At 44.1% G+C, this 11739-nt stretch overlaps 1 protein-coding gene across 2 annotated transcripts in view; it reads left to right on the forward strand.

The window, feature by feature from the left end:
• GRN (granulin precursor) overlaps positions 1 to 9562 on the forward strand; it is a 34021-nt gene extending 24459 nt beyond the window's left edge. Inside the window, exons 9-20 of one of the 2 annotated variants that reach the window (XM_056548138.1) lie at positions 4057 to 4151; positions 4240 to 4363; positions 5273 to 5367; positions 5462 to 5585; positions 7159 to 7253; positions 7332 to 7455; positions 7670 to 7764; positions 7846 to 7969; positions 8176 to 8273; positions 8386 to 8580; positions 9026 to 9241; positions 9327 to 9562. In XM_056548138.1, coding sequence (XP_056404113.1) covers positions 4057 to 4151; positions 4240 to 4363; positions 5273 to 5367; positions 5462 to 5585; positions 7159 to 7253; positions 7332 to 7455; positions 7670 to 7764; positions 7846 to 7969; positions 8176 to 8273; positions 8386 to 8580; positions 9026 to 9241; positions 9327 to 9455 — 1514 coding nt within the window. In that variant the 3' untranslated portion in view covers positions 9456 to 9562. The remainder of the gene's footprint in view (positions 1 to 4056; positions 4152 to 4239; positions 4364 to 5272; positions 5368 to 5461; positions 5586 to 7158; positions 7254 to 7331; positions 7456 to 7669; positions 7765 to 7845; positions 7970 to 8175; positions 8274 to 8385; positions 8581 to 9025; positions 9242 to 9326) is intronic. The other variant, XM_056548139.1, reaches the window with a different exon arrangement.
• Positions 9563 to 11739: the final 2177 nt, after the last annotated feature.

Consider the following 11739-nt stretch of genomic DNA (forward strand, 5'->3'; position numbering starts at 1 on the left):
CCATGGGGGGGCTTTATCAAAACGTGTCCAGAGGAAAAGTTGCTGAGTTTCCCATAGCAACCAATCAGATCACTTTCATTTTTGAAAAGGCCTCTGTAAAGTGAAAGCAATCTGGTTGCTGTGGGCCGCTTTGTTGCATTTATATGCACAGGACCCAAACCAGCAGTGCTGTAGTGAAAGTCTATTTTACTGCTGTCTGTCCTTTCCCAGAACGTCATGTCGCCAGTGACCATGTCAAAAGCTGCATATTCTCCGGGGGAGTGGGTGGGTAGTAGGGTGGAAAGGATTTAATGAAGTAATGCTATCTACCCACTGCAGCATGTGACTCCTGACATTCTCTCTGGACATATGGAATGCTGTAAGGATTACATAGAAACATAGAATGTGTCGGCAGATAAGAACCATTTGGCCCATCTAGTCTGCCCATTAATCTGAATCCTATGAATAGTCCCTGGCCCTATCTTATATGAAGGATAGCCTTATGCTTATCCCATGTATGCTTAAACTCCTTCACTGTATTTGCAGCGACCACTTCTGCAGGAAGGCTATTCCATGCATCCACTACTCTCTCAGTAAAGTAATACTTACTGATATTACTGCACAAACCTTTGCCCCCCTAATTTAAAACTGTCCTCTTGTGGTAGTTTTTCTTCTTTTAAATATCTTCTCCTTCTTTACCATGTTGATTCCATTTGTGAGGTCTCTATCATATCCCCTCTCTCTTCTTTCTTCTATACATGTTAAGGTCCTTTAACCTTTCCTGGTAAGTTTTATCCTGCAATCCATGTACTGGATTTAGTATCTTCTCTGAACTCTCTAGAGTATCTATATCCTTCTGGAGATACGGCCTCCAGTACTGCTCACAATACTCCAAGTGAGGTCTCACCAGTGTCCTGTACAGCGGCATGAGCACTTCTCCCTTTCTACTGCTTATACCTCTCCCTATACATCCAAGCATTCTACTAGCGTTTCCTACTGCTCTATTACATTGTCTTCCTACCTTTAAGTCTTCTGAAATAATTACTCCTAAATCCCTTTCCTCAGATACTGAGGTCAGGACTGTCAAATCTATATTCTGCCTGAGGGTGTTTAACGCCCCAGGTGCATAATCTTGCACTTATCCACATTAAATGTTAGTTTCCAGAGTTCTGACCATTCTAGTTTTCCTAAATCCTTTTCCATTTGGCAGATCCCTCCAGGAACATCAACCCTGTTACATATCTTTGTCAGCAAAGACATACCTTACCATTGACAGCAGTAAAATGAAGTCTTCCACCCCAGCACTTCTAGGTGTGGGTCCTGTGCATGAACAGTACAAGATGGCGCACAGGGGTAATACAAATATATTACACAGTATTATAACTTGGGCTCAAAGTTTTTAAGGCCTTCCCTTTTTTTTTTTTTTTCCCTTTAGGGAATATTCCAAGATTACACAACATACCGTGGGAAGGGGTTATTTACACTAATGCTTTGTACACAATCCTGACAATTAACCCTGTAGTTGCCATTGTTGGTGAGACTGCCACGTCTATGGTGCTGACAGCTTCCCCTGTCACCCATTGGATATCCTGCAATGTGATCGCAGGGTTCGGGTGAGTGCTAAAGCACCACCTGAGGTTGCCAGCTATGGTGGCCTGTGAGCTCAGCCCCCAAAGGCTACATGTCATTAACTGACAGTTTTGGTGCAGTAAAGCAGAACAGCAACTAGATGTACTCCAGTGCAGTGTGTTCAGCCATCGTGGCTGCTCCGCAATGTTTGAGTGGGCTTGGCGACTCACAGGCCCCCTGTGGCTGCTCGTAGTGGTGGATTGCCGGCGAGGGTGGCAACAGCTGGAGGCACAATGGGTTGGGTCACCAGCAGATCTGCAGGATGAAATACGCTGTTGATAAATTACGGTTGACCCTACCCTAAGGGGGTAGAATACCCATACATATTAGGTATTGCCGCATCTGTAACAAATTCTACTATAAAACTATGATTATCCTGCACAGTGAATGCCTTTAAAAAATCACTTCAGAATTGCTAATTTTGGTCACCTTGCCTCAAAAGAATAGAAGATTACAGCTGGTCCTGCAAAAAATAAACCCTCAACGGTTAGGCGAAAAATAAAAAATGCTATAGTTTTTCCTTCCTTTTTAAAAGAAAATCGCTATAGTGTAAATTGGGTATCGCCATAATCCTAGCGACCTGAAGAGTAAACTTAACCTTTTCTTTCCCTTATTTTTTTTGCATCTTGCCTCCCCAAAAAGTCATAAAAACTGAGCAAAAAGTCATGTGATAGTATCATTAAAAGCTACAGCTTGTTACGTGAAAAAACAAGACATAACTTTGTCAACCAAATACAGTGCTTATTAAAGGTCCTAATAAAAAAACTCAACATGACTTTTAGAGCCTCCCTCTTAAGGCCTGTGCCAGTTAGCGCACTAGGGTTTCACATGGAATATTTCTAGAAACTGCAGACTCCAGATAATAATCAGCTGCATTTTTCTGTTTATACCTGCTGTGTTGCCAAAAAAAACTCTCTTTATACACTTCACCTCCGCTTTAAGATCTTGGCATCCCAAAGTTATTAGCATTTAAAATGGGTCAGATTTCAAAATTGGGCCTTGGTCCTCAATGACACAGCCTATTTTTAGCTTTAAGGGGTTAAAATAAACGACATATTCCCCAGACATGTCAAAATGTTTTGATCGCGTTGGACTTCAGGCTTGAGACCTGCTAGACTGGAATTTCTAAAATGAATTCCACTGCAAGAAAATGGTCTTGTCCATTCTTTATGCGGAATCCACTCTGCAGACATTGCCATCTATGGGGATGGCAATATCCACGCAAACTTCGTAAGTGTGAACCTAACTTTGCCTGCAGCCGGTGTGTAGTAGCACACTTCTTTTGCTATCTGCTCGATCTTGCGTTCACTCGGAATAATGGTGATATTCTGATTTGATGGACAGCCAGGGAGTGAACGCACGGTTGCAGTAGATCTTGGGACTGAGACCTCATGCAATTTAAATGTTTAACATGTCTGAACAAGGTGTCATGGTTATGAGCTTTTGATATGAATGTTCTAAAGCAGTGGTCTTCAACCTGCAGACCTCCAGATGTTGCAAAACAACTCCCGGCATGCTAGGAGTTGTAGTTTTGCAACATCTGGAGGTCTTCAGGTTGAAGACCACTGCTCTATTGTCTGTGGGCCCTTTTTATATCAGAAGCGTTAAACAACCACTGATCTTCCTGACGGCACTCGCTGATCCGTCTCAAGACTCCTTAAATTTTGGGTAATTCAAGTTCCTTATGGGCCCCACGTCACCTGTTTACACAAGGCAATGTGTGACTAATAGAGATGAGCGAACTTACAGTAAATTCGATTTGTCACAAACTTCTCGGCTCGGCAGTTGATGACTTTAACTGCATGAATTAGTTCAGCTTTCCGGTGCTCCGGTGGGCTGGAAAAAAAATGGATACAGTCCATAGGACTGTATTCACCTTTTGCAGCCCACGGGAGCACCTGAAAGCTGAACTAATTTATGCAGGATAAGTCATCAACTGCCGAGCCGAGAAGTTCGTGACTAATCGAATTTACTGTAAATTTGCTCATCTCTAGGTACAAGGCTTAGACACCCACTGAGATGTTACTGGATCATTACTATTTACTCCTTTAGAGGGGAGGGGTGGGCCAGCAGTCAGTCTATTGCCGAGTATTTTTAGTCCGTTGTGCCTGGGCCGGGAGAATTTTTTTTTTTTTTTTTTTTTTAACTCCTTCCAGTGTTCCGTTATATAATTAACCCCCCCCCCCCCCCTCCTCGTTGCGCTGCTAATGCTGTTCAGTCCTACGGTCCGCTCTTCTGCATTCCATGTGCACGGATTGTCACACGGCCGCAGCGATGTCCTGCCTCAGCCGGTGATAGGCTAGGTGCCGTGTGACAATCTGTGCACATGGAAGAAGACTGAAGAGCGTACTGGAGGACCGATCAGCTGTAGCGGTGGAATGCAGGACAGTGTTAGGTGTTTTTTTTTTTTTTTTTCCCCCTTAACACAGGTTTATTTTACCTCTGCAGCCAATGTTCGGTGTGATGATACATCTTCCTGCCCTGGTACTGCCACCTGCTGCCGTCTGCCCTCTGGAGAATGGGGATGTTGTCCTTATGAAAACGTTTGTACCTATACTTTTTATTTTTTTTTAATTATTTTTTTGGGGTGTAACTGGAGTTACTATGGAGTATATGATCTTCTGTTATTAGGCTGTATGCTGTGATGACCATCAGCACTGTTGTCCCAATGGATACACCTGTAATGGTGGACAGTGTCAGATGGGGGCGCTGTCTGATCCTTGGTCTAAGAAGATTCCAGCTATAAAGCAAGAGGGTAAGTTTATTTTACAAAACTGTTTGTCTACCTCTAATGCTAGATGAAGATGCCGTGTTTTTTGTGGCTCTGTCATTATCGGACGACTGGCCTACCCCTAATACAGTGATCCCTCAACTTACAATGGCCTCAACATACAATAATTTCAACATACAATGGTCTTTTCTGGACCATTGTAATTTGAAACCAGACTCAACATACAATGCTTTGGAATCTGCGAAACTTGTCAATGGCTGGAAGAACCAACCTATCAGAATGGATATTTTCACTGGTAAAACCCCTGTATTACTGAAGCGTATGCACTGACTGGTGTCTGGTAGCACCCCCTACAGTACAGGGAGGTATTACATGTTCTGTACTCTTTACCTGTGCCAGGGTTAGCTTCTCCTTTGGGTGAGGGCGGCTCCATGTTGCTTTTTTAGGACATTAAGTGTTCTGTACAGGACCCTGAAGAAGCTCCTGTCCTCTACATAGACCAGTGTTTCCCAACCAGGGTGCCTCCAGCTGTTGCAAAACTACAACTCCCAGCATGCCCGGACAGCCAACGGCTGTCCGGGCATGCTGGGAGTTGTAGTTTTGCAACAGCTGGAGGCAGCCTGGTTGGGAAACACTGAAATAGACAGTGATTTACAGTTCCCAGCAGATCTTTCTTACTTTTATATGTAAGGACTTGCTTTTTCAGTATTAGTTTATTTATCTTTAATCGTCACTTTTTCCTATTTTTGGATGGCATTTTGGGGCTTCAGAACAAATTACCAGGTTTCCATAGTTATGGTCCCAACATACAATGGTCGTCCTGGAACCAATTAATATTGTAACTTGAGGGACCACTATCAGTAATCATGGTACAGGGTGGCCTAGGGTCAAGCTGTAATAAAATTTCTTAACACTATTTTCTTACCTCTACAGCCACGGTTAGATGTGACGATACATCCTCCTGCCCTGGTACTGCCACCTGCTGCCGCCTGCCTTCTGGAGAGTGGGGCTGTTGTCCTTATGAAAAGGTTTGCACTGATGGCTAAACTTATGTATTTTTAGTGTGTGTGTGTGTGTGGTAAGAATTGCTATGGAGTACCGTATATGATCTTCTGTTATTAGGCTGTATGCTGTGGTGATCATCAGCACTGTTGTCCCAATGGATACACCTGTAATGGGGGAGAGTGTCAGATGGGGACGCTGTCTGTTCCTTGGTCTGAGAAGATGCCAGCTATAAAGCAAGAGGGTAAGTTTTGTTTCCAATTATGTTGTCTGTCTATAAATGACACGTTTGCCTATTTGTAATTCTAAATAAGGCTGCCATGTTTGTCTCTGGGTAAGCCTGAGCATTATGGCCTAAAATAAGTGTTACCCTGGCACCAAAAGTTGTATGTTCCTCAGGGCAGCGTGGGGGGACTATAACCTCTCAGGTTCTCTATTTGGTGCTTTCTGGGTCGCAACTCTTTTTTTTTTTTTTTTTTTTCTCTCCTCCTCTGGTATAAGAAGCTACAAAAAAATACGGAATTCTTGCATTTTGATATTTTTTTACATTTACGCCATTGACCGCACAGTTAAATTAAAATATTATGTTTAATAGTTTAGTAATTTACGCACATGGGGGTGCCACGTTTTTATATTTTTTGTTTGCATAATTTCTTAAATGGGGAAAGGGGTGATTCAAACCTCTATTAGGCAAAGGGTTAATTCATATTTAATTATATTATATATAAAAATGTTTAACAATATTCAATGTCTTTTAGTCCCCCATAGGCTATTACATGCAATCTTCAGATTGCATACACTGATCAATGCAGCTCCATAGAACATTGATCAGTGTTTCAATGATCAATGGCTACAGCCTGCTATAGCTTACTGCAGCATGGGAGCTCCAGTCAGATGGCAGGGAAGGAGGTAAGACTTCCCTCCATCCTTACAACTGATTGGGACATGATTTTCCCTCAATGGTCCCCAACAGCCGGGAACAGATTTCGGCACTTTTAGACACCATGATCAACTTTGATTGTCGTCTAAGTGGCTAATGTCAGACATTGCCCTGATCTGCAATGTCCAGCATTAACTGATAGCAGCTGGGACCATGCAGGTATGATGCAAGCACAGCTACTGAGCTCTCTTCATACCCCTGCTGCGGCATTTTGCAGCAAAGGGTTAAAAATGAGAAGTGATCTGGTTGCCATGGGCAACTGCACCACTCTTCCTCTACTAGTGCAGTTGCCTGCTTGTGAGATGAGTGAGCCTCAGCTGTGCGGTGACAGTTTTGGTGTAAGTTTGTGGGGATCTGGAAGTGCTAATTTCCTACCTCTAATATCAGTAATTAAAGGACATCTGCAGCGTGATTAACACTTATCCCCTATCCACAGGATAGGGGATAAGTGTTTGATCACGGGGGGTCCGACTGCTGGGACCCCCTGTGATCTCCTGTACGGGGCCGCGGCTGTCCCGTGCAGGGGGCGTGCCAGCCGCAGCATGATATTGCGGCCGGCACACCTCCTTCATGCATCTCTATGGGAGAGGCGGGGAGGCAGCATTCGTGCCTCCCCCAATAGAACTGTATTGGGAAGGGAGGAGACGGGGCGTCTCCGTCTACCTCTAGGTTGACGCTACACGCCTTAGCGCTCACTATGAGCGCTAATGGTAGTGCCCCGTTAGGGAGGTCGTGGGGGTCCCAGCGGTCGGACCCCCCCCCCCCCCGCTATCAAACACTTATCCCCTATCTTGTAGATGGGGGGGATAAGTGTATATTGCGCTGCAGTTGTCCTTTAAGGCCGATCTAAAGACAAACCATATTCTTACCTCTACAGCCACGGTTAGATGTGACGATACATCCTCCTGCCCTGGTACTGCCACCTGCTGCCGCCTGCCTTCTGGAGAGTGGGGCTGTTGTCCTTATGAAAAGGTTTGCACCGAGGGCTAAACTTTATTTTTATTTTGTGTTGGAAGAATTTCTATGGATTATGTGATCTTCTGTTATTAGGCTGTATGCTGTGATGATCATCAGCACTGTTGTCCCAATGGATACACCTGTAATGGGGGAGAGTGTCAGATGGGGGCGCTGTCTGTTCCTTGGTCTGAGAAGATGCCAGCTATAAAGCAAGAGGGTAAGTTTTTTTTTTGTTTCCAATTAGGTTGTCTGTCTACCCCTAATTCTAGATAAAGATGCCATGTTTTGTGGCTCTGAGACTTGGTTGTGTTCGATCAGTCATTATCTGACTGAAGGTCTATCCCTAATATCAGTAATCATGCTGAAGGGTGGCCGAATGTCGAGCTGCTATTTTTCTTGCAATTTCACACAGAATTTTCTTACCTCTACAGCCACGGTTAGATGTGACGATACATCCTCCTGCCCTGGTACTGCCACCTGCTGCCGCCTGCCTTCTGGAGAGTGGGGCTGTTGTCCTTATGAAAAGGTTTGCACTGATGGCTAAACTTTATTTTATATTTTTTGTGTGGTAAGAATTGCTATGGATTGTATGATCTTCCGTTATTAGGCTGTATGCTGTGATGATCATCAGCACTGTTGTCCCAATGGATACACCTGTAATGGGGGAGAGTGTCAGATGGGGGTGCTGTCTGTTCCTTGGTCTGAGAAGATTCCAGCTGTAGAGCAAAAGAGTAAGTCTCCCCACTCCCACCATGTTGTCTGCCTAAACATTTACACACTTGCCCATTTCTAATTCTAAATAATAAAGCTACCATATTTTATAGCTAGTTTTTTGCTATAAAAATACCTAACCGGTCTTAAGTTGTAGTTGTAAGAAACGAATAACCCTTGCAATAACACTACGGTGTTTTCACTAGCAAGTATTCTGCCCTTGTAGGTGCTGAGGTCCAATGTGATGAGCAAACAGCTTGTGCTGGCAACACAACTTGCTGCCAACTTACATCTGGGGAATGGGGTTGCTGTCCTTACGTACAGGTATCTAATCATATTGTGTGTAATAACCTGCCCCCTCTACACTGACTAACTTCTCTGCCTCTGTTTCTCTTCTGCCATCTCTGTGGTTCACCAGTGTCTTTCCCCTAAATAGGCCACCTGTTGCCCCAGTGGGTTGACATGTGATGAGCAGACTACCTGTGTGTTAGGTCAGTTCTTAACCCCAAGGCTTGGCAAGATCAATGCACAGGCCCCTGAGGTCAAGTGTGACAAGTCTCACAGCTGTGCCCAGGGTACCACTTGCTGCCGAACAGAGGGTGGAGGCTGGGCATGCTGCCCCCTGGAGGAGGTGAGAAACCATTCTAACACATCTATTAATCCTTCATTGCCTGAAGAGTTTGCAATAACACAAGGATAGACCCTCACAACACCTGACCATAGGACAGCTCCTAAACCATCCCAGCATTCACTCCTGGTAAGACGTCCCAAAGCTTCTAGAAGAGTCTCAGATAGTCTGACTTTCCTTCTTTCTGTAAGGTCCTGTGGCTTGCTCATCTGTATTTCTCCTATAAGGCCTGTGGGGGCAGGCTCACTGTGCTTCTCCTTGTATTCAGTCGCTCTTGTTGGTCATCTACAGATTCAGGCCTCTTGCCTACACTGTAATATCTGGAGTCATGAGAGCTTACTGGTTACTTAGCCCATTTTACAAATCTTGTGCTCCTTGTCTTGATTGATGTTGTGACCTCCTCCTTACACTGCTGTCTGTGTTTATTGACTCCTTATCTTTTTATAAGGCTGTGTGTTGTTCAGACCACCTCCACTGCTGTCCTTCTGGCTACACCTGTGACGTGGCATCAGGTTCTTGCAATAAACCATCTAGCACTCTTGAAAAGACTACTCCAGTCAAACCACTGGGCAATGTGTGGTGTGATGCATATCACTTCTGCGCTGACGGTCAGACTTGTTGCGTAGGTCCTGGTGGTTATTGGCAGTGCTGTCCTTTTAGTCACGTGAGTATCTGGCACATGGTATTAATGCCTTATGGAATGGTTTTACTACATGTGGACAATCAATTACTGTACCTTTTCTCGGCAGGGTGTGTGCTGTCCTGATAGAGTGCACTGCTGTCCGTATGGACATGTGTGTCTAAACTCTGGATCATTCTGTAGTCGTACTGGAAGTCTACAGTGGGATATGTGGAAAGAGCTGAAGCCTCATGTGTGAGTCCAGATATGTGAAGCCCTTTAATTTTCTGTATCACTGCTCCAAACATTGTCTAATCCTACAATCACTGCCGGGAACACTGGAATAAAATTTTGTATTTAAAACAACGTGGTAATTTTTTCTTTTTATATTTTTCTCGTCCTGGAGACAATTCCTTGCACCCCCCCTAATTCGGTTTGTAAACATTTACACATTGGAAATGTAATGTCATGTGGCTATGACCACAAAACTAACAAAGGTCTTGTCAGTGCTTTTTTCAATGGAATTACACACCCAGTTGTTTCAAGTGTTCCACTCAAAACACACGTTGCTTTAGATAGAACACTGGCATGTGTTGCCAAAGGGTTAAAGTTGCATTGTGTGCCTTCAGGACTGACTTAAGCTCAGGTGCTGAACTTTTCCTAGACAGCCGGTGCTGGTTGCTCTCAGCAGCCAACACTCACCATTAATAAAGATCTGCAATCAAACTGTTGAACGTGGTACTTTGGGGGTTAAATGACCAACAGAACAAGCAGGGAAAAGAACATGGTTATGAATTTCAAGCTTCGGCTTGCAGAAGCTCTGTTCACCTTCACTAGACTGTCCCACTGGCTTATAATGGGGTCATCTAGCAATGCTGAATGGAGATGGCTGCAAGCCAGGGAACGAAGCACAGAACAGTGATCCTGTCACAAACTTTTGACAGGTTAAGAGCCTCAACTATGAGAGTGAAGTTGGGAGTCTGTGCCAAGTTTTGTCTGACCTAATGTATGATTTAACTTCAGATTTGGAATTTACACTCCATTAGCAGTGGTTTGTGATCTACAACTAGTCTCTATCAAAGAAAAGGAGTTATCAGATTCATGAATCTTGGACTGGGTGGAAGAAAAGCATGTAAAGTTTGAACACTTCCACCTAGTGGACATACAGGTTTATACTTTGTATTGGCACAAGTAGCCTCCATACAACACTTAAGAGATTTTAGTGCACATGGTGGCAAAGTTCCCAGGTCAGATCCTCAGTGAATATGTATAGGTGTAAGGTTAACCTTAAGGACCAGGCCATTTTTCATGTTTGCACTCTCGGTTTTTCCTTCTCCCCTTCTAAATTTTCTACAGACCCATGAGGGCTTGTTTTTTGCACCACCAATTTAACTTTGTAATACCGTCAATCATTTACCACCAAATCTACGGCAAAACCAGAAAATACTTGAGGCAAAATTGAAGAGGGCGCTATTTTGTAACTTTTGGGGGCTTCATATTCTGCACTGTGCACTTCTTGGTAAAAATGACACCTTTTATGTAGGTCCATACGATTAAAATACCCAACTTTGTATAGATTTAGATTTTTGTCTTGCTGGTTTAAAAAAATGTAAAACGTTTTTTTTTTTGTATGAAAATTTGAATGTTTAAAATTGTCCTTTTGACCCCTAAATCTTATTTTTCCATATATGGGGCTGTATGAAGGATCATTTTTTTTGCACCATGATCTGAAGTTTTTATCATTACAATTTTATTTAATTTTTTTGTTCCCCCATAGGGGACTAGAACATGCAGTCCTTAGCATCAGTGTGTGCAATCCATCTGTGCTCGACTGCTCCAGGCTGCTGAAGCTTCCTGGAGCATTGAGGCACAGTTCAGATGGTGAGGCGGCAGATAAGGAAGCGGTCCTCAACTGATGAGGACATTGCGGTTTTACTGCAACAGTCCTGATCAGATCCGCTTAGCTGCCAGAATAATTTTAGTTTAATTTTAGACACGGCGATCAACTTTGATGGCGGTGTCTAATAGGTTAATGCTCGGAATCACCGATCAGTGGTGCCCGGCATTAGACACGTCATGGCGGCAGATAGCTCCTGAGCGCGCGTTTATAGAAGGTTTAGTACCCAGGGCATACCTGTACGCCCATGGGAATTCCTGTTCCCGCTGCTTGCCGGACCAGGATGCCCCACTCCCATGGCAGCGGCAGGATACAGCAGGTGGTGAGTTGTTCCCCCTCCTGCTGTTGCTAAGCAACAACTCCCAGCATGCACAGGCAAAGGGGATGCTGGAGTTGTAGTGTTACAACAGCTGGTGGCAAAACTAGAACTCCCAGCATGCCCTTTGGCTGTTCGTGTATTATGGTTGTTGCAGTTATGAAACTGAAGGTATATATTCTTGTAAAGAGCCTCCAGCTGTTGCATAACTATGCCCCAGCATGCACACAGCAAAAGGGCATGCTGGGCAATGTAGTAGTGTGCCTCCAGCTGTTGCATATTACAGCTCCCAGCATGCCCTTTGGCTGCCAATGCATGCTGAGTTGTAGT

The sequence above is a fragment of the Hyla sarda genome, chromosome 12 (assembly GCF_029499605.1).
Source record: "Hyla sarda isolate aHylSar1 chromosome 12, aHylSar1.hap1, whole genome shotgun sequence".
Lineage (NCBI taxonomy): Eukaryota > Metazoa > Chordata > Amphibia > Anura > Hylidae > Hyla > Hyla sarda.